The sequence below is a fragment of the Vombatus ursinus genome, unplaced genomic scaffold, assembly GCF_900497805.2.
Source record: "Vombatus ursinus unplaced genomic scaffold, bare-nosed wombat genome assembly UNPS02014825.1, whole genome shotgun sequence".
NCBI classification, from domain to species: Eukaryota; Metazoa; Chordata; class Mammalia; order Diprotodontia; family Vombatidae; genus Vombatus; species Vombatus ursinus.
The window spans coordinates 6980538-7006907 of record NW_020954603.1 but is presented as its reverse complement, the minus strand read 5'-3'; the positions used below and the strand labels follow the sequence as shown (position 1 = coordinate 7006907).

The 26370-nt window shown below is 48.1% G+C and overlaps 2 protein-coding genes and 2 non-coding genes across 6 annotated transcripts in view; 2 read left to right on the top strand and 2 right to left on the bottom strand.

The window, feature by feature from the left end:
• Positions 1 to 16015, top strand: part of ARMH1 (armadillo-like helical domain containing 1) — a 49895-nt gene extending 33880 nt beyond the window's left edge. Inside the window, exons 7-12 of one of the 2 annotated variants that reach the window (XM_027837924.1) lie at positions 11731 to 11853; positions 11936 to 12008; positions 14785 to 14836; positions 15099 to 15176; positions 15516 to 15597; positions 15688 to 16015. In XM_027837924.1, coding sequence (XP_027693725.1) covers positions 11731 to 11853; positions 11936 to 12008; positions 14785 to 14836; positions 15099 to 15176; positions 15516 to 15597; positions 15688 to 15818 — 539 coding nt within the window. In that variant the 3' untranslated portion in view covers positions 15819 to 16015. Of the gene's footprint in view, positions 1 to 11730; positions 11854 to 11935; positions 12009 to 14784; positions 14915 to 15098; positions 15177 to 15515; positions 15598 to 15687 lie in introns of both variants that reach the window. The other variant, XM_027837923.1, reaches the window with a different exon arrangement.
• On the bottom strand, positions 1204 to 1319 carry LOC114024954. The gene has a single exon (XR_003566976.1). It is a non-coding gene; the product is annotated as a U5 spliceosomal RNA (small nuclear RNA).
• On the bottom strand, positions 4086 to 4201 carry LOC114024966. The gene has a single exon (XR_003566988.1). It is a non-coding gene; the product is annotated as a U5 spliceosomal RNA (small nuclear RNA).
• Positions 16016 to 19801: 3786 nt separating the features above from the next.
• The window catches only part of KIF2C (kinesin family member 2C), a 41291-nt gene continuing 34722 nt past the window's right edge, over positions 19802 to 26370 (top strand). For both annotated transcript variants that reach the window (XM_027838065.1, XM_027838064.1), the window contains exons 1-4: positions 19802 to 19995; positions 21084 to 21178; positions 24651 to 24758; positions 24849 to 24897. In XM_027838065.1, the coding sequence (XP_027693866.1) occupies positions 19932 to 19995; positions 21084 to 21178; positions 24651 to 24758; positions 24849 to 24897 (316 nt within the window). In that variant the 5' untranslated portion in view covers positions 19802 to 19931. The remainder of the gene's footprint in view (positions 19996 to 21083; positions 21179 to 24650; positions 24759 to 24848; positions 24898 to 26370) is intronic.

Genomic DNA, 26370 nt, shown 5'->3' with positions numbered 1-26370 from the left:
CTGCCTGACAACTCCAGGAGAAACGCCAGGAACAGAACAAAGGGTTGTACACAACATTCGTCAATTTGACCAAGGCCTTTGATACTGTCAGTCATGAGGACTTGTGGAAAATTATGGCAAAATTTGGTCTCTCAGAGAAGTTCATCAGTATCATATGCCAATTTCGTGATGGCATGCTTGCCTGGATTCTGGGTAATGGACAATGCTCTTACACTTTCCCAATCACCAGTGAAGTGAACCAGGGCTATGTGCTTGATCCCATGCTTTTGAGGATGATGTTTTCAGCAATACTGTCAGTTACCTTCAGGAGGATAAAAACTGCAACAGTCAGCTACTGCACTGACTAACTTGAAAAGGCTATAAGCCAAGGCTAAAGTGGAGGGAGAGTTGGTGCATGATTTTCTGTTCACAGATGATTGTGCACTCAATGAAGCCTCTGAGGCTGAGATGAAATACAGTATGTATCAGTTCTCTGCTGCTTAGGCTAATTTTGGCCTAACGATTAACACCAAGAAAACACAGGTTCTCCAGCAACCAGAACCACACTATCCATATGTGAAACCATTAGTCACAGCAAATGGAGAATTTTTAATGCTGTAGATAAGTTCACTTATCTTAGCAATATACTTTCCAGGGATGTCCACATAGATGATGAGCTTGATGCACAAATTACCAGAGCTCGCTCAGTGTTTGGGGAGGCTCCGAAAGAAAGTATGGGAGATACTAGACTGACTACCAAACTGAAGGTCTGCAGGGCCGTTGTGCTGACCTCACTGGTGTATGCTTGTGAAACCTAGACAGCCTGCCAGTACCATACCAAGAAATTGAACCACTTTCACTTGAATTGTCTTAAGAAAATTCTTCTGTTGGCTGCCCTGGTCAGTTCTAGACACCTGGCTTTAAAGACTTGAATCATCTTGACAACGTCCAGAGTAGAATAACCAGAACCTAGAAAGAATGGAGTGTATGTTATGTAACAGTTGACTTAGGAACTGGGAGGGTTAAGCCTGGAGTAGTAAAAACTCAAGGGAGAAATGCAGGACAGTTTGCAGAAAGCAGACCCAACAACAAAATACAAGCCAGTCGTTCAAATGTCTCTTCCAAGAACTGTTTATCAGAAATAGCATAAGCTTTCCAGCTTCAAAAAATTTAAAAAACTCATAGAAAATGAGAATCATCTTTTTTTTTAGTAACCAAAAAGCTAACCTCATTTTCATGAGGCTTCAAAAAATTGGCTAATAGCCCAAAACTGTTTCTCTCCACGGAAATCTTTAGTAAAAGGCGAAAGATTTATGCGATCTGAAGAGAAACTTAAGCTTGTTTCAAATTTCCCGCCCTGCTCGACCCACTACCAATATCCCAGCTTTAGCTGACGGCGACTAATACTGCCCTGGGAGCTTCCCCTCCCTTCCGGGACTCCTCGGGGAGCAGCTCGGCCTGACAAAGACTCTTCCCCCCACCAAATATACCCCAAACGTCCCTGCGTTGGAGGGAGAAGGATGGGACAGTCAAGGAGAAGGGTGCTCTCCCCCTGAGACTTCGCGCTGTGGCGCACAGCCTTGTGGGTATGCAAAGCAGCACTAACCAACTTTCCCCTCCTCCTCACCGTGGGTGAGTCCCGGGACAGAGCGCCGGAGTCAGGAGGCAGCCTTTCCAGAGTCCGACCCAGAGACGCAGCTGAACTACAATCCCCTGAGGTCCCGGGAAGAGGTGCTTTGAGTCCAAAACCTTGGCCCAATCTGGAGAAGGCACGTGGCCTTTTCCCCACAGGGAAGGGAATACAGCCCGAAAGCCACAGGAAGCCCTGGCAATGTTCATACCGGCCCTCACCAACCAACCTTCTCCCTCTTTCCCTGCCGGTCCTGGGATAGTTCTTCAAAGTGGTGAGAGAACGCCGAGGGAGGCAGGCTGAGCTCTGACCTTGGGGTCGGGAAGCCCACCGCAGACGTTTCCAGTTGGAATACCCTGAGCCAGTCCCTCAGCCTCCGCCTCCTCAGCTGACAAACACCGTGTTGAGAGATGTAAGAGCGCGTTTGAAGGACTGTAGGAGAATGGGCTGTTCTGAGAAAGAATCAGGGCCCATGAACATCCGCAAACAAAGGTCCTCGGAGCTTTATCAATAGCTTGCCAGGCCAGAATAACTTCAGCTCCCTTTGGGACCAGGCTGCTTGCCGGGGCGGGGTGCCGGCTGGTGACATTGACAGCTTACCAGGAGGTTACTGACTCTTATGGACCAGCTGCAGAGGCAGAGGCTGGAGAGGAACGGATTCTGGACTGCTTGACACGGTCGTTCTGAGGCTTCGATGGATGTCTCTGGTGGAGCTCTGTGGGGATCTATCCGCCCTATGCAGTAGAACTTTTTTTCTCTCATCAGTGTGGTGGGTCAAGAGGCCACTAGGTGGCGCAATGGATAGAGATCTGTGCCTGGAGTCAGAAGAGGGAAGTTCAAATCCAACCTCATGGGCAAGTCACTCATTTCTGTTCCCCCACCCCAACCCCCGCCAATATACCTTTCCTCAGTTGTAAAAGGGGGATGAGGATAGCACCCATGTCCAGGGTTGCTGTGAGGATCAAACTGAGATATTTGTAAAGGGCTTAGCACAATGCCCCCGGCACATAGCAGGTGCTTGTTTCCTTCCTTCAAAGCAGACATGGCTCTCTTATCCAATGAAGAGTTCAATTGCTGCCTCCTCTCCAAGGCCTTCTCTGAAAGCTCCCTCCTCCCAAAATTAGCTCTCTCCAATTCTTGAAATGACTGTATACACTTCAAATTATCTTATCTGTGTACTTGTCTGGTCTCACCAGAACATAACAAGCCAATGGAAGGGACTGGTTTTTTTGATCTTCGAAGGTCATAATCTCTCCGAAACGTCTGTCAGTCGAATGAATGGAATGACAAGAAGCTCCAAAGGTAGTCAGCCCTCTGAATGACAAGAATCAGGAACCAAAAAGGTCTCAGCTGGTTTCCTTTAATAAGATGATTTAATAGGGATAAGTGGAAAGTTTTATACTTGGGTTAGAGTCAAAGAGGCATGACTAATCCAGACAGATGTTAGTCCAAAAAAAGATCTGGGGGTTTCAATGGACTGCAAGCTTCAGAGAAATCAACAGCAGCATATGGACACCAAAATGCTATTAGGTCATCTTGGATTACTTTAAGAGAAGTCAGGCTTCCAGGAATGGGGAGGTGAGAGTCCTGGCAAGAGCTTGTAGAACTTTGACTTTCATCTAGCTTGTTAGGTACCTCTCCCAAGTGTTGGGTCATCTGCAAATCTGATGCCTTTATCCAAGTCATGGATAAAAAATGTGAAGCAGGACAGGGCTAAACCCAGATCTCTGAGATGACCTTCTATTAAGTTCCTGTGGACCCGCCAATGAACGTCCTTGGGTTCCAGCCATCCGAGCAGCTCCACACCTAAAGGCTGTTGTTTCAAGAGGAAGTACTAATTGCCGGGAGGATCCGGAAAGGATTTATCATGTGGGTGGAGTTGTGCTTTGAAAGAATCTAGCAAGCGAGGAATTTGCAAAGACACTGGTGAGGAGAGAATACGTTTAGGTGACAGGCTGTAGATTGAAGAGTGTGCGGAGGATCTGAAATAAGACGGAAGATTGGTGTAAGTCAGACCGAAAGAGTTACAGTTCTCGGCTGAGCAATTTGCGATTCTAGAGGCAGTGGGAGCCGCTGAAGATTTTCAAACGGCAATGATATGGTCAGAACCTGGGCTTTATGATGATTATTTCTTAAACTGCATGAAGGTTGTATTTGGGGGGCGACGGGGAAGACTAGAGGCAAGAAGAAAATTCGCTGTAGTTACAAGAAGAAAGGAAAATGAACTAGAAACAGCATGGATCGGCGAAAAGGACTCAGGATTCGTAATCAAAAGACCCATGGGCAGAAACAAGAAAGAGAAACCACATAAACAGAAGAAGAAAGGAAATGCCTGACCAGCAGTCCAAGGTTCCAGCTCACTTTTTCTAAAAAATATAAGCGTTTATGTTAAGAATCGAAAATGGGGAAAATGGGAATCGAAACTTATACTCTCTAAAAAAAGTGAAACAAGGCTGTTTTTTTAAACGCAGATAATAACCTTGCCTTAGCAAGGTTTCTAAAAATTGTCAAACAACTCTTGATGGTTTCTCTCCACGGAAATCTTTAGTAAAAGGCGAAAGATTTGTTCGATTTGAAGTGAAACCAGAGCATGCAGCTGTGACTCAACAGCCACCGGCCCTGGAGATAGCACCCCGGGTAAAGTCAAGGCGAGTTTCCATTGCGGCTGCAAAGCATTGTGAATATGCAGATAAGATCGAAAGCTCCATCCTGGGGCTGGAGCCCGGCGCCTCCCTCCCGGTGAGGCCACTCCACAGCCTCTATATTACTCTCCACCGTAGCTCTAGCTGTCAACCAGGGACCCAGATTCAAATCCTAACTCTAGGCCTTGTATGACCTTGAGCCGCCACTGGCCCCTGTCCGGGTCTCAGTTTCCTCCTTGCGTTCAATGACATTTGAAGTCCCTTCCAGTTTCATCTTTTCCTCTGCAAGGAGATCTTGTTTCCCTTTTTGGCTGAAGGGTCCACACACCCCCTATCCCACCCCCAGTCTCTTTTCATCTACAAACTCCTGGAAGTTTATAGCTCCTGAACAGTAGTTTCCCACCCCCACCCTGATACTCCCTGGTCCTCTCTAGTGTGAGGTCACTGCCTCCTCAAATAGGGCATTTCTGAAGTGGAGCTCATCCTCTTTCCCCCAGGTTCTTAAGAGGTGGGAGTAAAAAAGGGAAGCATACTAAAAGCCAACATTCCTGAAGCACCTTAATCTTTGTGAAGTGTTTTATATACTTATATTTATTGAGAGGTTCTTATTATTATAAGAATAACTGCTATCATTATGCCCATTTTATAGATGAAGAAATTGAGGCTTGAGATGGGTGAAGTAAGTGTCTTTCCTAGGGTCACACAGCTACTAAATGTTTGAAGCAAGATTCCAACTCAGGTCCAGCCAGTGTTCTATCCAGGGCCTTTTACCTAGCCTACATGTGCATACTTAGAATCTATTTACCTAGATATAAGCTAACTTGTGCAAGGGAACTCATTAGACTTAACACTTAATGTATGCAATCAACCTCTATTAATATCTGCAAACAATACCCTCATCGAAGAAGGAAGCACCAACTTGAGTCTTAGCGGCTCTGGGAAGCTTCTTTCACATCCTTACGACAGGATCCGTATCTGTTCACCTAGAGGCTATGTGTGTGTCTTACCCAGTTCCAGATGTAGAAGGCACTTGAAGGCAGTCTCAAAAGTTGGAGAGAAGCTGGGCTAGATTTGAGAATCATCAGCACAGAGATGATAAAGAATCCACGGGAGCTGATGGGTCACCAAGTGAAATAGTCTAGAGGAAGAAGAGAAGAGGGCCTAGGACAGAGCCCTGGAAGGCATTCTTGGTTAGTGGATGAGACCTGGATGGGGATTCAGCAAAGGAGACAGAGAAGGAATAATCAGATAGGTAGGAGGAGGACCAGAAGAGAAGAATGTCCAAAAACCTCAAGGGGAGAAAGGAAAATGCTTTGTACCTTACAGGGCTCTAGTCATATCCAAGTCTTACTTCTGTCCCATTTGGTGCCTAGCTCAGAATTCTGCAAGTATCAGTAAATGTTTGTGGAATAGTTTAAAGGTATGGGGAACCTAAATTCATTTCCAAATTTACTGCTATCCCAATCACATTACCAAAGAACCATTTTATGGAACATTACTGAATAACTTTAAAAATTATTTTTAGTAAGTTGATCACAAAAAGTCTACAGTCTCAAGAGAAAGATTAGGAAGAAAAGAGCAGGAATGAAGGAGCCATGGCATGACCATATCTCAAAATATAAAGCACTAATCACCAAGACTATTTGGTACTAGTAAAAAATAGAAAGCTAGATTTGTGAAATATACTGGACAAAAAAAAAAAAAACAACTCAGAAGAAGCCATATACAACTGTAGCCCAGTGTTTGAGCCCAAGAGCCTAAACTACTGAAGAAAGAACTCCCTTTCCAACAAAGACTTCCGGGAAAACTAGAAACCAATTTGGCAGAAAATAGGTTAGAACAGCATCTCACACCATATACATGGTATAAAAGATTATGTCCTTAAAACATTACAGTAAAACAAAGAGGGGGGTTTTTCACCATTATGGTAAGACAGAAAACTCATAACAAGGGATAGAGATAAACTTAGAGAAGATAAAATAGACAATTTTAATTACATAAAATTTTAAAGCTTTTGCCCAAACAAAACCAATGTAACTGTTGACAGGAAAAAGTCTTCACATCAGATCCTTCTGATAAAATCCAACTATCCAAGATATACAGAGAATTGACACAAATATATATGACTAAGAGCCACTCTCTAATAAATTAGTAGACAAGAGATATGAATGGAAAATTATCAAAAGAAGAAAGCAAACTATCAGTAGCCATGTGAAAAGTACTTAAAATCATTAGTAATAAGGGAAATGCCACTTTAACAATTCTGAAGTTTTACCCCACATCCCTTAAATTGGCAAAAATGATCACTAATAGCAATAGTTAGTACTGGGAGGTGGCCTGTGGAGATACAGGTACTGGAAAACACTTTGGAATTAGGCACAAATAGTCACTGTCACTATATTCTTCAGACCTTCAACCCAGCCATCCCTTGACTCTGCATATACCCCCAAATAGTTGATGTGATCAGTGTCAAAATATTAATTATAATAACACTCTTCATAATAATAACATAACTTTAATAATATAACTTGAATAATAATAATAACATTTTGTAGTTGCAAAAAACTGGAAACAATGTGTCTGCCCAATACTGAGGAACAGCTAAGAAAATTGTGGTTTCTGACCACAATAGAGTATCACTGAACTATATGAAATGACAAATATGAGGAATTCAGAGAAACCTGGGAAGCTTGTATAAACTGATGCAGAGTAAAGTCAACAGAACCAGGACAATATACACAGTGACTGCAACAATGTAAATAACAGCATCACCAAAGGGAAGCCAGCCTTGGCGACTCATTGATTCCAGATCGAAGAAAAGGAAACATCCTTCCCTGGTGGAACATCCTTCATCTTGGTGGAGAGGTTGGGGAATATGGGGACAGAATATTACACAGACTGTAGCATGTGGTCACTCTGCTGATTTGGGTTTTGGGCAAGTTTTTCTTTAGTACAGGGGAGGATTAAAAGGGAAACTATATTGGGAAATTATCTTGGTTGGTTTTTTTAATGGTTTATATCTCTTTTTTTTACAATCATATTAACATATTTTCACATTAGTCATGATGTGAAAGAAGAATCAGAACAAAAGGGAAAAACCAGGAGAAAGAAAAAAAGAGAGCAAATAGTATGCTTCCATTTGCATTCACATTCCACAGTTCTTTCTCTGGATGTGGATAGCATTTTCTACTATGAGTCTTTTGGAATTATCTTAGATCATTGTATTGCTGAGAAGAGCTAAGTCTATCATAGTGGATCATCACATAATGTTGTTATTACTGTGTGCAAGGTTGTTTTTTTTTAAAGACATGAATCAAAGTTATTACAAGGTGCAGAGTAGCCAGAGGAGGAAGCCAGGAGAGTGAAGAGCCCTGAGTGTATGTCATATGAGGATTGGTTGAAGGGACAGGGTATGTTTTTCCTGGAAAAGAAAAGGCTTACTGGGGGATATGAAATCTGGCTTCAAAAATGAAAAAATGCCAAGTTAGGCCTGGATTTAGAAAACACTTCCTAATGATAGAACTGTCCCAAAGTGGGAGGGGCTGCCTCAAAGAGCTGATGGGCTCCCTCTCCTTGAAGGTCTTCAAGCGGAGGTAAAGTTACTACTACTACTTGTCCAGTATGCAATAGTGAGGTTTCCTTTTGGGTATGGGTTGAACCAGACACCAATGAAGCCCCTTCCAACTCTCAAAGTCCACATTGTGGCTCAGGATGCTATATCTGTGGAAGCCGCCAGGTGTCACTCAAAACTCAAACTGCCTCGTTCCATGGGGCTTGCACAAGGGTTAGAGGGGACCCAATCCAGCGCCACCAGCTCACCCGCCACTACCAGCTCACCCACCACATGCTGTGCGTTCACAGAAAGTACTAGCCTCCCCACTGTCCCTGGGCACTGTGTCTAAACCCTAAGATAATGAATAAACAGCCCAAACAACTCAAAATCCTCTTGATTTCTGTACTAGGATCCCAATCTCCTTTCCCTTTCCATTGTTTTCCTACTCACTCAGTTTATCAATTAAAGGCATTTACAACCTTGAAAATGAAAGCAAGCCCAGAGCCCTCAGCTCGGATGCAGTTGAATCAAGGGCTCCTGGTCAAGTGGCAAGTGGGATTTAAGAGCTCCTTCCATCTTGTCCCTTACTTGGCCACAATTACTGAAACTTTGCTGAGAACTAACAGAATGATAAAGTGTTCTCTGATTCAAAGTCAACAAGTATTTAGTGTTTTTAGTCATTTTTCAGTCATATCCGACTCTTCATGACCCCCTTTGGAGTATTCTTGGCAAAGATACTGAAGTGGTTTGCCATTTCTTTCTCCAGTTTATTTTACAGATGAAGAAACTGAGGCAAACAGAATTAAGTGACTTGTCCAAGGTCACACAGCTAGTCAGTGTCTGAAGTCAGATTTGGGAAGAGGCATCTTCCTGACTCTAAGCTTAACACTCTATCTACTGTGCCACCTAGCTGCTTACTATGTGCCAGGCATTGTGCTAAGTTCTGAGAATATAAAGAAAGGCAAACATAATGGTAATAGTTAGCATTTATATAATACTTGAAGGTTTGCAAAGCATTGCCTCATTTATCAAATGCTATCTCATTTTATCTTCACAACAAGCTAGGTAGTAGGCACTGTTATCTCTGTTTTATAGATGAGGGACCTGAGACAAACAGAGGTTAAGTGACTTGCCCATAGCTGGTGTCTGAGGAAGGATTTGAACTCAGGTCTTCCTGACTCCAACTCCTAGACTCTATCCACTCTTGCCCTCAAAACCATCCCTGCCCTCAACTAGCTCACAGTCTAACAGAGAGACAACATGTAATTGACAGTTACAAATACGAAATATACAGGATAAAGGGGAGATAATTTCAGGGGGAAGACAGTAGCATCAAAGGGAGAAGGAATGTGGTCTCCCCATGCCCTACATGAGCTCACTGTAGTACTTAGTGCCTGGCCAATGGCTTGGTACTCCCATGACCGACTCCAGGGCACTCTCCCCCCAGTTTTGGGCTGGGGCTGCCCACATAGTCCAGCTCCTCTCTGGTCAGAAAGAGTGAACCCAGCAATGAATGGGATATTTAGCAGTTAGTGGTGGTAATGGTGGAGCATAGCTAGCTATGCTTTCTGCTCAAGAACTACTTCTCTCTATGAATCATGCAAGTAATTAACTGCCCAGGACCTTCGGCTCCCTTCGCCAGGATATTTGCGGTTTTAATATTTCCAGGCTTATGAAAAGATACTTTCATTGATGGAGTCACTGAAAGCAAAGAATGTCATTAGAGAATGCTAATGAGGTCTTAGAATGCCTGGAAAGCTTCACCATGCCTTTATGAACTTCAAACCTCTCTGATGGAGTCAAGAAGGGGAAAAAGCCCTCCGGGGCTTTAATAGCCCGGTGAATTTCAGGTAACTAGCTTGGAGCTGCTTGTGGACACCTCTTTGAGGAAGGAAGAGGAGGGATTTTCTCCTATTTTTTCACTCCCCCTGCCCCTACATAGGCCTTATAACTTTGAAAATGACTTGGTGGACCAGTCAGAGACACTGCGTCTAGCAGGGAGCAGAGCCAAAACTCTAGGCAGAAATAAAATAGAAAGAGAGTCACCTAGGAGAAGAGGCAGCTTCGCGGAGCATGAGCCCTGGCAGCAGAGAATAGAGCTGGGTCATGGAGAGAAACAGATGCTGGGAGCTCAACTGGGGACCAAGGGAGCTATAGGAGTACTATAGGAAGAGAGAAAGGGTGTACAGGCCTTTCAGCTCCGGGAAGGTGCCTTTGCCACACAAATACCTCACTTCCACTGAACTCAAAGTTTGAGTCCACGTTTCCTTTGGATCCTGAGTGGGCAGCTAGATGGTGCAGTAGATAGAGTGCTGGGCCCGGAGTCAGCGAATTCAAATCTGGTCTTAGACACTTACTAGCTATGTGACCTTGGGTAAGTCTCAGTTTTCTCAACTGTAAAATGGGAGTAATACTAGTACCTACTTCTCAGGATTGTTGTGAGGATCAAATGGAGGTAATACTTGTAAAGGGCTTAGCATGTGCTTGGCACATAGCAGGTACTTAATAAATGCTTGTCCTCTTCTTGAGTGTGTTTTGGAAGGAGCCCTTGGGTTTATGGGGGGAATGTTTTATAGGTATTGGATTTACTATGTCACCTTAGTAAATGTCTTTGCTAAGAAAAATAAAGCCCTGTCAGATGGATGTAGGACATCCATGCATCCTCTGTCAGCCCTGAGACCATTCTACTCTGCATTTTCATCTCACTTTGGTGTCTAATGATTCAGAATACAGGCAAGGGAATACCTAGACCTGAGGCACAGCTTGGGGCTGACACAGGACCAGAGAATAATAGAAGGTCAAAGTTGGGAGGGATCTCTAGTCCAGCCCATGCACATGAGAATCACCACAATAAGAAGTGGTCCTCCGTCCTGTGCTTGAAGACCTCCAAGGAAGGGAAGCTCATCACCTCTGCAGGCTGCCCATGCCACTCTGGGACAGTTCCTCCTTACATCCAGCCCAAATCCTGCCCCTCCCCAAAGCAAGCAGAACAAATCTCTTCTCTCCTCCCCATGGCAGATCTACTGGAGGGCCCTGTCCTCTGATTGGATGGCTCTTCCCAGAAGCTCCACTTCAGGAGGACATCCCTGCCATCCATCTCTTCATTCTCTAACAGGCTGTACTCCTCTGGAGGGTTGCACTTGGCTCCCAGCTGGGTCCCTATTCCCCCACCCACCCCCTTTTCAGCTTCCTTTCGTGTGTTGTTTTCCACATCAGAATGTAAGCTCTCTGAGGACAGGGACTTTGTTTTTGCTTGTACTTATATTCTCAACACTTAGCACAGTGCTTGGCATATAGTAAGTGCTTAATAAATGCTTGTCAACTGACTTATTGAAGACAGCGATGTTCCCCTGAGCCTTCTCTTCTCTTAGTTAAACATGCTCAATTCCTTCAGCCAATCCCCCGACGGTACAGAGGCCCTTCACTATTCTGGCTGCCACCTTCCAGCTGATCAATGGCCTTCTGAAATCTTGGTGATCAGAACTGACCCCAATCCTTCAGACGAGGGGTGACCAAGACAGAGGACAGCTGCCTCCCCATCCCTTACTGATGAAACCCAAGATGGCCCTAGGATTGTTGGTGCTACCTTGCCCTGCTGGCTCCTACTGAGCTTGTAGCTAACCAGCATCCCCAGATCCCTTTCAGAAGAGCTAGATTAATTGTGGACAAAAAGCCAAAGGGAAGGGTGGGGCCTCTGGGCCCCCTTTGTTCTCCTGGGCTGCACTTGGGAGCCCTGGGATTGGAGGAGCCCAGCAGCTGGACCGGTTGGGGAAAGTTCTCGGGGCTTGGGGTGTCCTGGTGAGTGGTGGGCCCCTTCTATGCCCTGTGACCCAGGAACCAGGCAGGGCTGAGCTCCAAGAAGGGAGGCTTTCCCTTTGGGATCAGAACTTTGAGGTCCTTCCTTTCCTGTGCCCCTCCCCATGCAGCCATCGAGCTGATCAAAGACCTCATCAGCACTGATGTCCGGACTGCCCTGCTCAAAGGCCTGGTTGCACTCCTGAAACCATCTGCCAAAGACACCACCAAGCTTCATCCCAAGATCTTAGAAGGTGAGCCGGGCCTCCTGGCAGCCCCCAGCAGGGGTCCTCTCGCCCAGGGTCCACCCCTGCCCACCCTGCCTTCCTTCTGCAGACCCAACAGTATTCCAGGTCTCCGGCCACCTCCCTGTGTTTCTGCAGCAAGCTGCAGCTGCCAAGTCCATCGGGTGAGTAAGCTCCCTTCAATAACGCCCCCCAATATCCTTGGAGTTAAGACACCTTCTGTCCAAACATCACTGCCCTCCCCCTCCCCCCCACCCCCACCCCCCCGCCGCGGTAGAGAGAGGGTGTCAAGAAGTGGGAAGAGGGAAGTGGTTTGAGCTTTGCTCCAGCCTTGTTGCCCCCACCCCCATTCTGGCCCTACCTCAGTGGCCCTCACCTCTTTCCCCACAACTGTCAGAAACCTTGGATCCCTGGGTTCTGTCACAAACCACGGAGGAAGAAGAACCAGAGCTTGGAGTCACGAAGCTTTAGTTTTGAAAGCAGCATTAGCACCAGCTGGGTGGCCTTGGGAAAGTCACATCCCCTTGGAGGGCCTCAGTTTCATCCCCTGTAAAACTGGATGTTTTCTTGCATGGCCTTCCTCCTAGGTTGGTGGAGGGGGGGTGAGGATGGCTCTGGGAACAGCAAGGCCCATAAAATATGTCCTAATGATGACCATGGGGGGGGGCTGGGGCGGGGAGTTGGGGCCAGAGTCCTCAAAGCCAGGAGGACAGCTTCCAGCTTGGCCTGGCTGTTGGGGAGACCCTCCCTACTATCCCCCACAAATTGGCCTCTGAAGAATTATTATTATTATTATTATTATTATTTTGCTTTTTGGTGAGGCAATCGGGTTAAGTGACTTGCCCAAGGTCACACAGCTAGTAAGTGTCAGGTGTCTGAGGCCGAATTTGAATTCAGGTGTCCTGACTCCAAGGCTGGAGCTTTATCCATTGCGCCACCTAGCTGCCCCCTCTTTGAAGAATTCTGAGCAGGGTAGGTGACCAGACTCCCTTAAAGACAGCCCAGACCACTCTAAGACCTCTCTCATTTGCAGTAAGGATTTCCCAGAGTCTAGACTCAGTCAATTTCCCTGCACCTTCCCCCCATTCCTCCTGGCTCTGTCCTCTGGGGCCTTCAAATTCAAAAGACAGCTCTCATGTCCCTTCCCCGCCCCTAGGCTAAACATCCCCATTCTTCCAGCAATCCCCATTGTAGCTGCTCATAAGTCTCATGGCAGAGTAGATAGAGCTCTGGTTCCCTGTCAGGTGACCAGGGGGAGTGAGGGAAGACCAGGCATAGGCAACCACCTGAGCAAATGCACCGAGGATGTTTGGGGAGTACAGAGTGTGGAGGATTGCATGAGATTAGCCTGGAAAAGCAGAACAGGCAATGCCCACTCACCATGGCTCCCTCGCCCTGACAGCTTGAGGGCAGGACTTTGCATGACTTTACCAAAGTCCTCCTCCTTAACTTCAGCCCACTTTGGGAGGCTATTTCACTTCTTTGGATTCTAATTCTACTGCTAGGCCTATTCAAGATAGCTCCTGGTGACGTGAGGCTATCAATCCCTCTTCCTCCTGTATACCTTCTTCTCTAGGATTCCAGGACACCCCTCTCTCCTGCTTCTCCTCCTATCTCCCTGACTGCTCCTTCTCGGTCTCCTTTGCTGAATCTTGCTCCAGATCACGCCCCCTAACCCTGGTGTCCCCGAAGGCTCTGTCCTGGACCCTCTTCTCCCTCTATGCCATTTTACCTGACAGTCTCACTAGCTCTCATGAGTTTGGTCACCATCTCTACACAGACGGTTCTCAGATAGGTTTGTCCAGCCCTTCTCTCTCCTGACCTAAAGCACGTTCCTCCAACTGCCTATTGAACACCTTGAATTGGATGTCCCATAAACATCTTAAACTCAACACATCCAAAACCGACCTCATGATCTTTCTCCTTCAAAGCTGTCTTCCCTACCTCACTTTCCTCTATTTGAGGACACCATCATCCTCCCAGTTATCCAGGCTCACAACCTAGATGTCACCCTCATCTCCATACCCAATTACTTGCTCAAGCTTACTGATTTAACCTTCAAGACATCTCTCATATGTCCCCCTTTCTCTTCTCTAACACCGATAACCCCAATACACCTCATACAATAGCCGCTGGGGGGGGGGGGGTCTGCCTGCAACAATTCTATCCCCTCACCAGTCCATCCTTCCTCAGCCATCAAAATGACCTTCTAAAGTCCAGTTCTGTGTCACCCCCACCCCCATTCAGTCAACTCCAGTCATTCTCTGCCACCTCCAGGATCAATGTAAAATCCTAAATTTGACTGCAAAGCCCTTCATAACCTGACCCTTTCCTATCTTTCCAGTCTTCCTTCACTTCACTCCCCAACATATATTCTGTGACCCAGTGACACTGGCCTCCTGGTTAGTCCTTGAACAACAAACTGCATTTCCTGACTTTTTTTTTTTAAGGCTATTGGGGGTTAGGTGACTTGCCCAGGATCACACAGCTAGTATGTGCCTGAGGTCAGATTTAAACTCAGGTCCTACCCCCTGCCTGGCATGCCCTCCCTCCTTATCTCTACCTCTTAGCTTCCCAGCTAAACTCACACCTTCTCCAGGAAGCCTTTCCCAATCTGTCTTAATTCTAGGGCCTTTCCTCTGAGATTTATCCTGTCCATAGCTTAGTTGTGCAGGATTACATTCATGTTGTTTTCCCCATTATACTGTGAGCTCCTGGGGGGGGGGCAGGGACTGTCTTTTCCCTTTCCTTGTAACCCCAGTGCCTGGCACATAGTAGGTGCTTAATATATGTTTATTGATTGACTGACCTCGTAGGCTAATTGTAGCAGCTCTGACTCAGGAGCACGTGGGTCACAAAAGTCCCACTGAGCACTGACGGGGGCCCCTGGCTGGGCTGGCCCAGGGTAGGCCAGCTTGCTCACGGGGCTGCTTCCCACAGGGTCATATCTCGAAGCTCCATGGCTGTAGCAGAGGAGTTGTTGTCCCTGCAGGTAGTCAGTCATCTGATGTATGCCATGGGCAACCAGGACCATAGCAATGGGCAACGCCTGGCCAGCCTCACCTTGGAGGTGGGGGGCAGGGGCTTCAGGGAAGGGCTGGGGCCTGGGGAGGGGAGCCCTGGGATTGGGAGTGGGGACAGGTACCTGGGGGGGAGGGAGAGGTGGGGCCTGGGGCATGGGGGGGTGGGGGGAAGAGGGGGTCTGGGACTATGGCCAGCATCTCCTGGCTCCATTCTCTTCTTTCTCTCCATAGTACTTTGTCCAGACGTTTCCCATAGTGGAGGAGCATGTGCACATGGCCATGGGGGACACTCTGTTTGAGCTTTTCATGGTGATCTCCCCCCCCCCCCACCCGCTCCAGGCCTAGGCCCAGCCTCAGCTCAGTTCCTCTAACTCAGGAGCCTAGTCCTCACCCCCACAAACCTCTGTGGGCTTCCAGTTGGCAGTTTGCCTCCACATGTGCCTCTGTGCCCTTCTCAGGAGGCCAGGCTGTGCTGGGGCCTAGGCATCTCTCGGTGCTACTCAGCTGGGCCAATCCCATCCTGCTTCTCTGTGGCTCCCACCATGGCCTAAGGCAACCCAGGCCTGGTAGGGGGCAGGCCCCTTCACAGCACCCCCTTCCCCATCCCCAAAGCCACCTCACTTTAACTTTAATGCCCCCATTTCCTAGAGCAATGCAGAGGACTTGTACATGAATATGGACAGCATCCAAGCTGACATCCTAGCCTCCAACAAGATCAACATCCCTGAGGGTGAGCTAGGCTCTCAAGGCTGGAGGAGGGCTTCAGCTGGGGATGGGAGCACAGGCAGCCTGGAGACTCACGTCTGCCTCCAACTTCCAGCTTTAGGCATCTCCTCTTCCAACATCTCCGTGACTGCCTGCAAGGGCCTTGGAGTCCCCAGGTCTGGGGAGGAAGATGACACGAAAGAGGAGAGAGCTAAGGATAATGAAGGGCCGATGAAGTTCTGCTAAAGCCGTCCCACCTCTGGCCTTGTACCCTCATCCCTGCCTGCTGGCTGCCCACCAGACTGGGGAGAGGGGAAGCCACTGAGGCTGATGAGGTGCAGAAGCAGCTACAGGCATGCAAGAAGGGGAGGCTTTCCACCATGGGGGGGGGGGTCCTTGGCTGCCCCTCAAGCCCCCCTCCCAACCTCTGAGTCTCTGAGAGATGGGAGCAAGTCCAATAAACAGAGTATCCTTTCTAAGTGTGCTTTTGTGAGGGTGTCTATATTCCCGTTTCACTGGTATCTGCCAATTTGGACAGCTAACAGATCTAATGGCCTTGCGCTCTGGGTTTAGAGTTGTTCCTCTTTCCCTACCTGCTCATCTTAATAACAGTGGTGACTGAACCTCAGAGCTGCCTGACAGCTATTGGGCAAAGAGTTACCACATGGTTCATGGTCCAGCCTTCAGAGACTGAACTTTGCTCCCCTTAAGCTAGGGTGAAGGCCCAAGCCCCTCCCTTCAGAGTTCAAAGAAAAGACCAGGCCTGAGGTGGTCAAGATGGCAGGGTGAGAGGAAGCATGGGAGTGTAGCTCTCCCCCCACACCTTCTCAACAAAGATCTGAATAATGCGCCCGACTGAATGTTGAAGGGGAAAGCCAAGAAGAAGTCACAGTGAGTCATTTTTCTAGCCCAGGGCAGCTTAAGGAAATGGACAGTGTCTAAGGACACTGGAGAGGGGATCAGGTTAGGAGCCTTCAGACCTGGAATGGTACAGGCATTTGGCCCCAGCTGTATACTGAGCAAGGAATAAGTTCAGGGAAGGAAACAGTAGCTTCGTGGCTCTGATCCCAGAAGCAGCATCTCAGACCAAAGGGGAGGTGACAGTTCAGTTGTTCTAAACCTGCAGAACCTCCCAAAAGGCCAATAGTGGCTGAGTCCAGAAGCAGTCTGCTGAAACTTCCAACCATAAACAAGCCCAGGTACTTGCAGAGCTCAGACTGGGTGGATAGTGAACAGACCTTCTCCCAGATCACATGACTTCGGGACCACTGAAAGTATATAGGCCCCCAACCTCAAGCAGAAGGATGTAAGAAGACAGGAGCTCAGGCCAACATCCTACACAGAAGCCTAACCCTAACAAAAAGTCCAGAGTCAAGAAAGAAGCAGGAGGAATGAGCAAACAAGAAAAAGGAATCCGGCCATAAAGACTACTGTGGTGATGGGAGCTGAAGACACAGAGAACATCTCAAAAAAAAAAAAAATCTGCAAGCAAAGCTTCAGATATACATGCAGTTCAGAGCAAGTCCAATAAGAATTTCTAGAAGAGTGAAAGCTAGCGTTAAAGAAGGAGCTAAAAAAAAAAAAGACGAAAGAAGACGAAAGAGAATACTAGAAGAAAGAATGAGAAAAGAGGCAAGAGCTAGGAAAGAAAGATATGAAGAGAATTAATAACCTAGAAAAAGAAGCACAATACCTTGCTGAAGAAATAACTCCTTGGTCATTAGATTTGACCAAATGGAAGCTAATGACTCCATGAGACATCAAGAAATAAGAAAATGAAAGTCAAAAGACGGAAAACATGGAAGAAAATTTCATAAGAAGAATAACTGCTCAGCAATACAAGGATATAGGACATCTCCAAAGACCTCATGATGGAAAATGCTATCCACATCCAAAGAAAGAACTATGGAGTTTGAATGCAGATCAAAGCATACTATTTGCTATTTTTTTTTCTTCTGTTGTGTTTTATTTCCTCTTTCTGGTGGTTCCTCCTATTGGTTCTATTTCTTACTTACAACATCACTAATGTGAAAATATGTTTAATAGGAATGTATGTGTATGGCCTATATCAGATTGTGTGCTGTCTTGGGGAGGGAGGGGGAGAAAAATTTAAAACTCAAAAACTTATGGAAGTGATGGTTGATAATTCAAAATAAATTAATTAATAAAAAAAAGAAGAAGAAGAACTGACCTGGAAAATTAGATTGAGGAGAGATCTTTTAAGAATCAATGGCCGGGGCAGGTAGGTGGCGCAGTGAATAGAGCACCAGCCCTGAAGTCAAGAGGACCTGAGTTCAAATCCAGCCTCAGACCAAACACTTGACATGTACTAGCTGTGTGACCTTGGGCAAGTCACTTAACCCAGATTGCCTCACCAGAAAAAAAAAAAGAATCAATGGATAACCTGAAAGCCATGAAAGAACTTGGATATCATATTTCAAGAAATCATAAAAGGGTACTACCCAGATATCTTAGAACCAGAGAGCAAAGTAGAAATTTAAAGAATCCACCAGTTACATCTTGAGAGAAACCCCACAACAAAAACTCCCAAGAATATTACAGCCCAAAATCCAGAGATCTCAGGTCAAGGAAAGAATACTGTGAATAGCCAGGAAGAGCCACAATCAGGATCACGAAAGACTGAACAGAAAGGATTATCTCACATGATCAAGTTAGGAAGGTAGACAGGCATACACATTGGAAGGGGTCAGGAAAGTGGCTGACACTTGAAATCTACCCTTATCTGAACTGGTCAAAAGAAGGAAGAATAGGCACACGCAGTTGGGTACAGAAATTTCATTTGACAAGGTAAAAGGAAAGAAAAGGAAGAATTAGTTGGGATGGAGAGACGGAATTAGTCGTAAGCAAAACAAATCTAAGGTCAGTTGAAGGAACTGGGGATGTTTAGCGGAGAAGAGAAGACTAGGGGTGAGGGTGGGGAGCAGGACCTGAGAGCTGTACTAGGCAGGCTGTTCCTCGAGGGAGAGGTCTGGCAGAACCAGGCGCAGTTGGGTAGAAACTATCAAAAGTCCAATGTCACCAAATGACAAATTTAGAGCTGGAAGGGACCTCAGTGGTTATCTAATTTAACCCATGTCTGAAAAAATACCCACTATATTTCGGGACAAGTGGGCATCCAGCCTGTGCTGGGAGCCCTCCCAGGAGCAGGGAGTCCAACTGCCTCCCCAGGCAGCCCCTTCCAGCTGGGGCAGCGGTAGCTTGGGAGGCGTTTCCTGATTTTGTTTTCCTCTTCTTCCCCTCCTTTATTCCCCTCTTAAAAATAGTTCGTTATGTGGGCTGGCTGTCCGGGCGGGAGCAGGAGGCATATTGGGAGAAATTTAGGGGCTATAAAACCACGACAGCACTAAGAAGGTCGTAAAGGTTTTCCAGATATCAAGCAGTCCATGTTGGTCCATCAGAGGGCACTGCAGCGATCCATGAGTTCCCTAATCCTAACGGTTCAATTGAAATCTGGCAGTCTGCTCTGGCGGGCATATGCCCCAAATTACTAAAAATGCCAAATCTTAGCACGCCGCCCGGCATACGTAGTGGGTGCTTAAACGCTTATTGACTGAACTCTTACCTCCATTCCCTGAGTCCCAAGCCCATGTGGCTATACCCCATCAAACATGACGCCCCCCCCCCAAAATCACAGATGTCACCAATGCACGGCTAAGGGTCATGTCATTTATTAAAACAACCAGATATTTATTTGTAAGCCAGCTTCAACCAGGAGGCAGCTATGGTCGTCGTAGCGGGGGGCGCAGCACGTCTTTATCCAGCCCCTGCTTCCACAGCGTGTCGCTGGGCTGGAGCTGCTACCAAAATCGCCTATGACTAGAGCGGGGAATTCAAACGCCGTCTCCTCTAGGAAGCCTTAGCCTCTCTCTAGGGCCCAGTACTGGGTTTTACAGCTACTCTCTCCATTCCCTGGCTTACAGGAATGGGGGGGTCCAGCTTTTATAAACTAATGATACGGGTCTCGAACTCTGAATCCACGTGGGTCCAGTCGGGCAGGGGGAGGCGGGGCCGCGCAGGCGCATTGCGGTCACCCGGGGAGGGGAAGGGACCAAGGTGACGCAGAGTTGGAAAGCCGAAAGAAATCTGAGGCTGAGCGGGAACTACATTTCCCAGGAGGTGCAGCGTGCCGCGCCAAGGGGCGGAAGAGTGGGCGCACGACGCAAGGACGCAGGACGCAGGACGCAGGCGCGCGGCATTTAAACGGCGGCGGTTGGTACAGACTAGACTTGAAGGAAAAGGCGGCCACCTTTACTGCCGTCACAGCCGCTGCTGCTTGGAGGCTTGTCCGACCCCCGAACGCCCCTCGCTCCCCGACTCGTCTCGCCCGACTGACTCGCCATGGACGCTACTCTGCTAGCCCGCCTGCTCCCCGGCCTAGCCATCAAGATCCAAAGAAGCAACGGTGAGGGGGCGGAGCCAGGGCCTGGGCGGGGCTGAGGCCAATGGGGGCGGGGCTGGTGTTGCGCGTGGGTGGGGCCTTGTTGGGGGGCGGGGCATGGGCTGGGGGGCTTCAGGCTTGGGGCAGCAGGTGTGGGGCTGGCTTGGGCGAGGAGGTGGCGGCCATGGGCGGAGCTCAGATGCCTTCCAGTGGACTTGGGGGCGGGCATTGAGGCTGTCATGGATGGCGAACCCCCTCCCCTGAGGTCTTGAGCCTCCCCTCTAAGGGCTCAGTCCCAGCCTTCGCAGGCTAGTGCTGCCAGCCTGCCCCAGAGAAAGGAGGGGGAGGGGAGGAGGCAGAGACTCCAGTCCAGAAGGTGGGAATGTGCCTTGTGCCCAGCCTGGGCTTCCACCTCTCCTGGGAGAGGGGCGGCCTTGCTGACAGCAGGGTCCATACTATGGGGAAGGGCTTTGCTTGACCCCTTCTTAAAAGGGCTGCCTACAGGGGCAGCCTGGCCGGCTTTGGGCAGTGTGCTCTCTCACCTGTGCTGTCAAGCGGCTGAGACTCATCCCCTTGCTTGCCTGGGGCCATTGTGACCAACGGTGTGACCACACTGTCTATGGGTGCCTGGAGGTTGGAGTGCCAGCTGGCATGGTACATGGGCCATGGACCCTCTGCTAGATCTTATATAAGCTCCTTAAGGGCGTTTTTGTATTCCCTAAAGTGCTTTACAGAGTATATGCTTAATAAATGTTGAACCAATGAGATGGGCCAGGTGGGCTTGTGAAACTGGGGAGGGGGAGGAGACATGGCAGCTCTGAGTGCACACTGGGGACCTGGAGCCCTGTTGGTTGTAGGGACTCCTTACCCCATGACATGTTGCTCTCTTTGAGGGCTCCAAAGGTCCATTAGCTACAATTTTGTATTATGAGAAGGAAGAGAGCACTGAGCTTCCCATGGCCCCACTCCCATTCTTCCAGCCTATGTGGGGCTCACTACCTCTTTCTTGATATGATCTTGAAAGAATGGGGAGTTCTGGCCAGCCCTGGGACCTTGCAGGGCATTCATTCCGTTGATCCTTCCTCACACCCACATCTCCTTTTCCTCTTTAGGCCTGATTCATAGCGCCAATGTCATGACAGTAAATCTGGAGAGATCCTCTGTCTCAGTGGAATGGGCAGAAGGTGGCTCTACCAAGGGCAAAGAGGTGAGTTGAGCAGTTCTGCCTCATTTACGGAGAGGCCTTCCTCCCCAGGGGTCCAGTCTGTGGCAGTCTGACTTGGGCCTGATGATTGCTGTTTCATCCCCTATGTCCATGTGCTATGCAGACAGCAGAGATCACCCATGGGCTATAAAAAGGGACCTGTACTAAAGCCTGAGGCTCTATTCAAGTTCTCAAACATTTTACTTGCATGTTTTATGTAACAAGCAGGGCCAGGTCTATACTCAGCTCCTTAAGGGCCAGATCTCTGCACCTGGCCATTTGTCCTGGCCAAGGACACATGAACCAGAGAAGGAAGTGCGTGAGGTTTCAGGCTGAACAGCATTGTAGGAGCTAGGGAGGTAGAGTGGGAGTTACCTTACTGCCAGGAAAAAACAGAAAGAGCTTGCTGGACACCCAGCACTGGCTTCAGGGGAGGAGGTGCCTGGCGGGGCATGACCAGAGAGACTGGGCAGAGATGGAATGGGGATTTCTTATTTAGGTACCAGTGTTTTTTGACCAGATGCCTCAGCAGGCACACACACACACACACACACACACACATGTGAACTTCCCCTTTACTACTGTTCAGAAATGTGATGGGTTTTAATTCTGTGATTAAAGAGAGGAAGGATGATCTTGGTTACAAGAAATGTAAAGGAACTGAAAACCTAGCAATTATCATCAAAAGCCTGGAAAAGGGTTAGGTAAGTGTGGCAGGCATGAAAGGATAGGGAGGAGATTGGCCTACCCCAAAGAACCCTCTAGAGTGTGGGCTCTTCCCCTGGGGGTCTGCAGATTTGTTTCTTAATGTCTGGTGACATGTTGTATTTCAATATTATTGGTGTCCTCTGTGAGCCAGTTTTTTTAATGCATTTAAAAATATTTAGAGAATGGGGCTAGGCTTCATGAAATGCCAAGTCAAAGGGATCCATATATCTAAGAAGTGAAGAGCCTTTGTTCTAGGGTCTGGGGTGGTGGGGGGTGATGATGGGGGCAGAAAAGGTAAGTTGGAGCTAGCTTATCTTAGAGGGCCTTTGATGCTAGGCTTAGATGTAGCACTTGCAGGCCAAAAAACTAATCTTTACTGCCTCCAGGATGATAACATAATGCGGGGTTTGGTGAAGATTGATAGCAGACCAAGGAGAGTACTTACCCCATGTAGGGTGCTGAGGAAAGGGCTCCAGCCTGGTCGGAGTGCTGTCGCTAGTCTCCAGGAATGATGTGAGGTATCAGTTGGAAGCAGAAAGGAAGTCAGGTACTCTGAAGGAAGACGAGATGAGGCTTGGTGATTGGGAGGGAGGCAGTGATGGTATCAGCAGCTTGGGTTAACAAGACTGCGGGCTGCCCCCCCACTCATTCCTGCTGAGGTCTGGTCACATTTGAGAATGCTGACTGCTCTGTAGTTTTGCTGGTGAGCTATATGCTTCTTCCTGGAAGGCCTAGAAGTCTCCTGGCCCAACAAGGAGTGCTCGGCAGCCCTGTAGTTAACGTTCAGGAGAGGCTGTTGTTGTTGTTATTTGTCCTTCATTCTCCAAGAGGACCAATGACATCAGGAAAGTCATTTGAGGAACCCTTTGGAGGCAAGCTCCCCAGTCCTGGGAGTCTGAAGCCAAGAATAGGTGACCGCTGGTGGGGGTCTTGAAGAGAGTCTTTGTGCTTCGGGTCATAAGCTTTCAGTAGCTCATCTTTGTTTTTATAATTCCGTTCAAACCCTTTACCAGGCGTTCAAGGGCCTCCCTGATCTGGCCAACCCTGCTTTGTCTTCTGTTCAGTGAGACTAATTCTATACCTTATGTTGTCCTGTGCAGCTGGGGGACTGGAGGGAAGAGGCACCTTGTAGCTGGGGCTTTGTAGCATTGTGTCTGCAGGTCTCAGCAGTGGCTCCGCAGCCAGCCTGGAAGCATTTGAAGGGCTGAGACAGTGTCTTACCTTGACTCCCCCTCAGTGGGCACATCCTCCTGTGGGCATTGCCCTGTGGGCAGTGATGGTCCTTGAAGGAGTGTCTAGGAGCTGAGCTATCTCCAGTCATCCTGATGAATATCTGACCACTGGACCCAGATGGCTCTGGAGGAGAAAGTGAGCTGGTGACCTTGCACAGTCCTCCCTCCCTCAAAACAAAGTCAGCGGAAGTTATGTCATCATCTTCCGAAGTCATGGTCCTCTTCAAGAATGAAGGACACACAATAATCTGTCTAGGAAGGAAAGTCTTCGTGTTGGATGAGACAGAATTTGGCTGTTTGCACTTTGAAATGCTCTGTGTTTTTGCTCCTTAAGTTAGGCCAGTGTGGCTTTTTTGAACCCCCTGTGATGTCATGCAGACAAACATGGCCTCCCAGGCCCTGGGATTGTGACCTCGCTTCAGACAGCAGCAAAAAGGAGAGCTGAGATGACCGCGGAGGGAGGTCTGGTCCTGCACAAGGGCAGCCCAGCCCACCAGTGTTGAGGGCACGCTGCCAGGAGCCATTGTGTCAGTGCTGCCAAAAGTGTCGAGTAGAGAGCCTTAAAGGCATTCAGCAGGCCAGCTCACTTGGGACACTTTGAGTTGCTTGCCCATTGAGAAGGCCAAAGAGCCACTAACAGAGTCTGCATCATTGTCCGTTATCTTCCAAGAGAGCTGCTGGCATCCTGGGGGAGCTGTGTGGCAGCTAGCCAGCTGCCGGACTTCACCCTCATTCCGCCCATCCATCCAGTCATGTTCCTTGTGAGCAACAGATGTCTACCCTTGGGCCACCATTCAGAAAATTCCCCCTAAGCACTTTTCTAACCTCCTGCTGAAGAATAGCAACCTGCATCTCTCTTTTTTTAAAATTAATTTATTTTGATTCATCAATGATCACTTCCATATGCTTTTTTTTTTTTTAAGTGAGGCAGTTGGGGTTAAGTGACTTGCCCAAGGTCACACAGCTAGTATGTGTCAAGTGTTTGGTCTGAGGCCGGATTTGAACTCAGGTCCTCCTGACTTCAGGGCCGGTGCTCTATCCACTGCGCCACCTAGCTGCCCCTTCCATATGCTTTTGAGTTTAAAATTTTTCTCCCCCTACCTCCCCACCACCCTCCCCAAGATGGCGCACAATCTGATATAGGCTATACATATACATTCCTATTAAACATATTTTCACATTAGTCATGTTGTAAGGAAGAATTAGAACCAGTAGGAGGAACCACCAGAAAGAGGAAACAAAACTCAACAGAAGAAAAAAAATAGCAAATAGTATGCTTCAGTCTGCATTCAAACTCCATAGTTCTTTCTTTGGATGTGGATAGCATTTTCCTCCATGAGGCCTTTGGAGATGTCCTAGATCCTTGTATTGCTGGGAGGGGTTAAGTTTATCAATATTAGTCATCCCACAGTGTCAGCCTGCATCTCTTAAGGATGAGCTGTTGGTGAGACTCTCCAGGCAGCTTGGGCTTCCAGCCTGGATGGGAGCTAAGCAAATGACTTTGTCCCGCTGAACTCTCTGCTTGCTTATTGCAGATTGACTTTGAGGACGTGGCAGCCATCAACCCGGAGCTTCTGCAACTGTCTCCTCTCCCTGTCCACCCGAAGGATAGCCTGCCTCTGCAGGAGAATGTCACCGTCCAGGTAGGTCACCCTCAGGGCGGGGTGAGGTGAGGGACCCAGCCAAGAAGGGCCAACACCTCTGTGCCCTCTTTGTGTTTTTTTTCTCCCCAGAAACAAAAGCGCCGATCAACCCTCTCCAAAATCCCTGCTCCCAAAGAAGGTAAACACAGTGCGTCTGACTGGTGTGTGCTGTGCAGCCCCTCTCGCAGGCCTGGCGCTGGAGCTGCTGCTCACTAGTTTGCTCCCCACACCTGCCTTTCTGCCACCGTGGGGCTGTGGCTTCTGCACGGACAGCGTTGGATCCTCTGTCCCTGCCAGGAAAGTCCTTGTGGTCACTTCTCTGAGCAGGAATCCAGTGCTTTCACTGTATTACCGCCTGACACCAATCACTCTGACTGGTCAATAAGTAGACATGAATGACTTTGAGTTGGCCAGGTACTGGGGCTGCAAAGGAAAAGCAAGAACAGAGTTTACATTCCCATGGGGGACACACCCCCTACCAGTCAGTACATCCTGGATGGTTAGGGGGATGGCACTACCAAGCAGGGGGACCAAGAAAGCCCTCCTTGGGGGAAGGGCATTTGAGCCGAGTCTGCAAGGAACCCAGAGATGCTAGCTGAGGTGAGGAGATCAAGCATTCCAAGCACGGAGTGTTCTGGAAGAGCACAAAAGAGGTGGCCTGCCTTTGGGGGAGCAGGGAAGGGGGGGTGTCTAGCCCTGGCCGCCCTGTGCTGCTGTCAGTCTGCTTTTGTCATTGCTTAGCACCCTCTCTGGGAAAAGTATAATCTCCAAATCTGCTTTCTAAATGTCTCCCTGTGACTGGTTGTTGGAAGGGCCAACAGCAGTGCTGGAGGAAATGACAGACCTCTCCCTGTCCCCCAAAGGCAGAGGATCAGGCTGGGGAATTTGGTGTGTTTGTAAGTAAGTCTGTTGACCATCCTGTTGTGGACTCTTACTGTTAATGGCTGTATGACCAGAGAATACTGTCCACAGCCACCTGAAAAAATGCAGAGTTGAGAGAAAGGGATGGAAATCATGAGAACTGGTTTTTCTTAGGGGTCATAGAATTTAGAAGTCTTGTCCTTTTGGTTCCACAGGGCATAGTTGAGGTGCCAGTGTGCTAAAAGCATTCGTTGTGGGGAGAGCGTTGAACTGTCTCGGGGAGGTTTTGGAGCATTGATGAGAGATGCCGGTGCTCCCCCCGCCCTGTGAGAGAAAACCTTGTGCCCCATCTGGTGCTTTAGGCTCTCTGTCAGTCTAGGATTCTTAGATGTTTTGGAGTTTTTTGGTTCAGGTTGTAAAGCCTTCAGAGAGGTGGTATGACTGAGTAGATAGTATGGGGTGTGGATTCCCATCCTGCCTCCCGATGTTTGTGCTTGATACTCCCTAGGACTAATCTCCCGAATCCCATAGACTGGTTACAATATGTGTTGAGGTGGGAGTTCCCTGCTGAAATCATGTCACATCTGACATTCAGTCCCCAAATTCATTTCTCATTTCTGATCATCTATAGATCACCTTACTGCACAATTCAGTTCCATTCATTCAGTGCCCACTGTGAGCATGGCATGATACCCATCTGGCTTCTTTTCTGAGTAAAGGTGGTGAGGACATGCCGCTAGGTGAGGAAGTT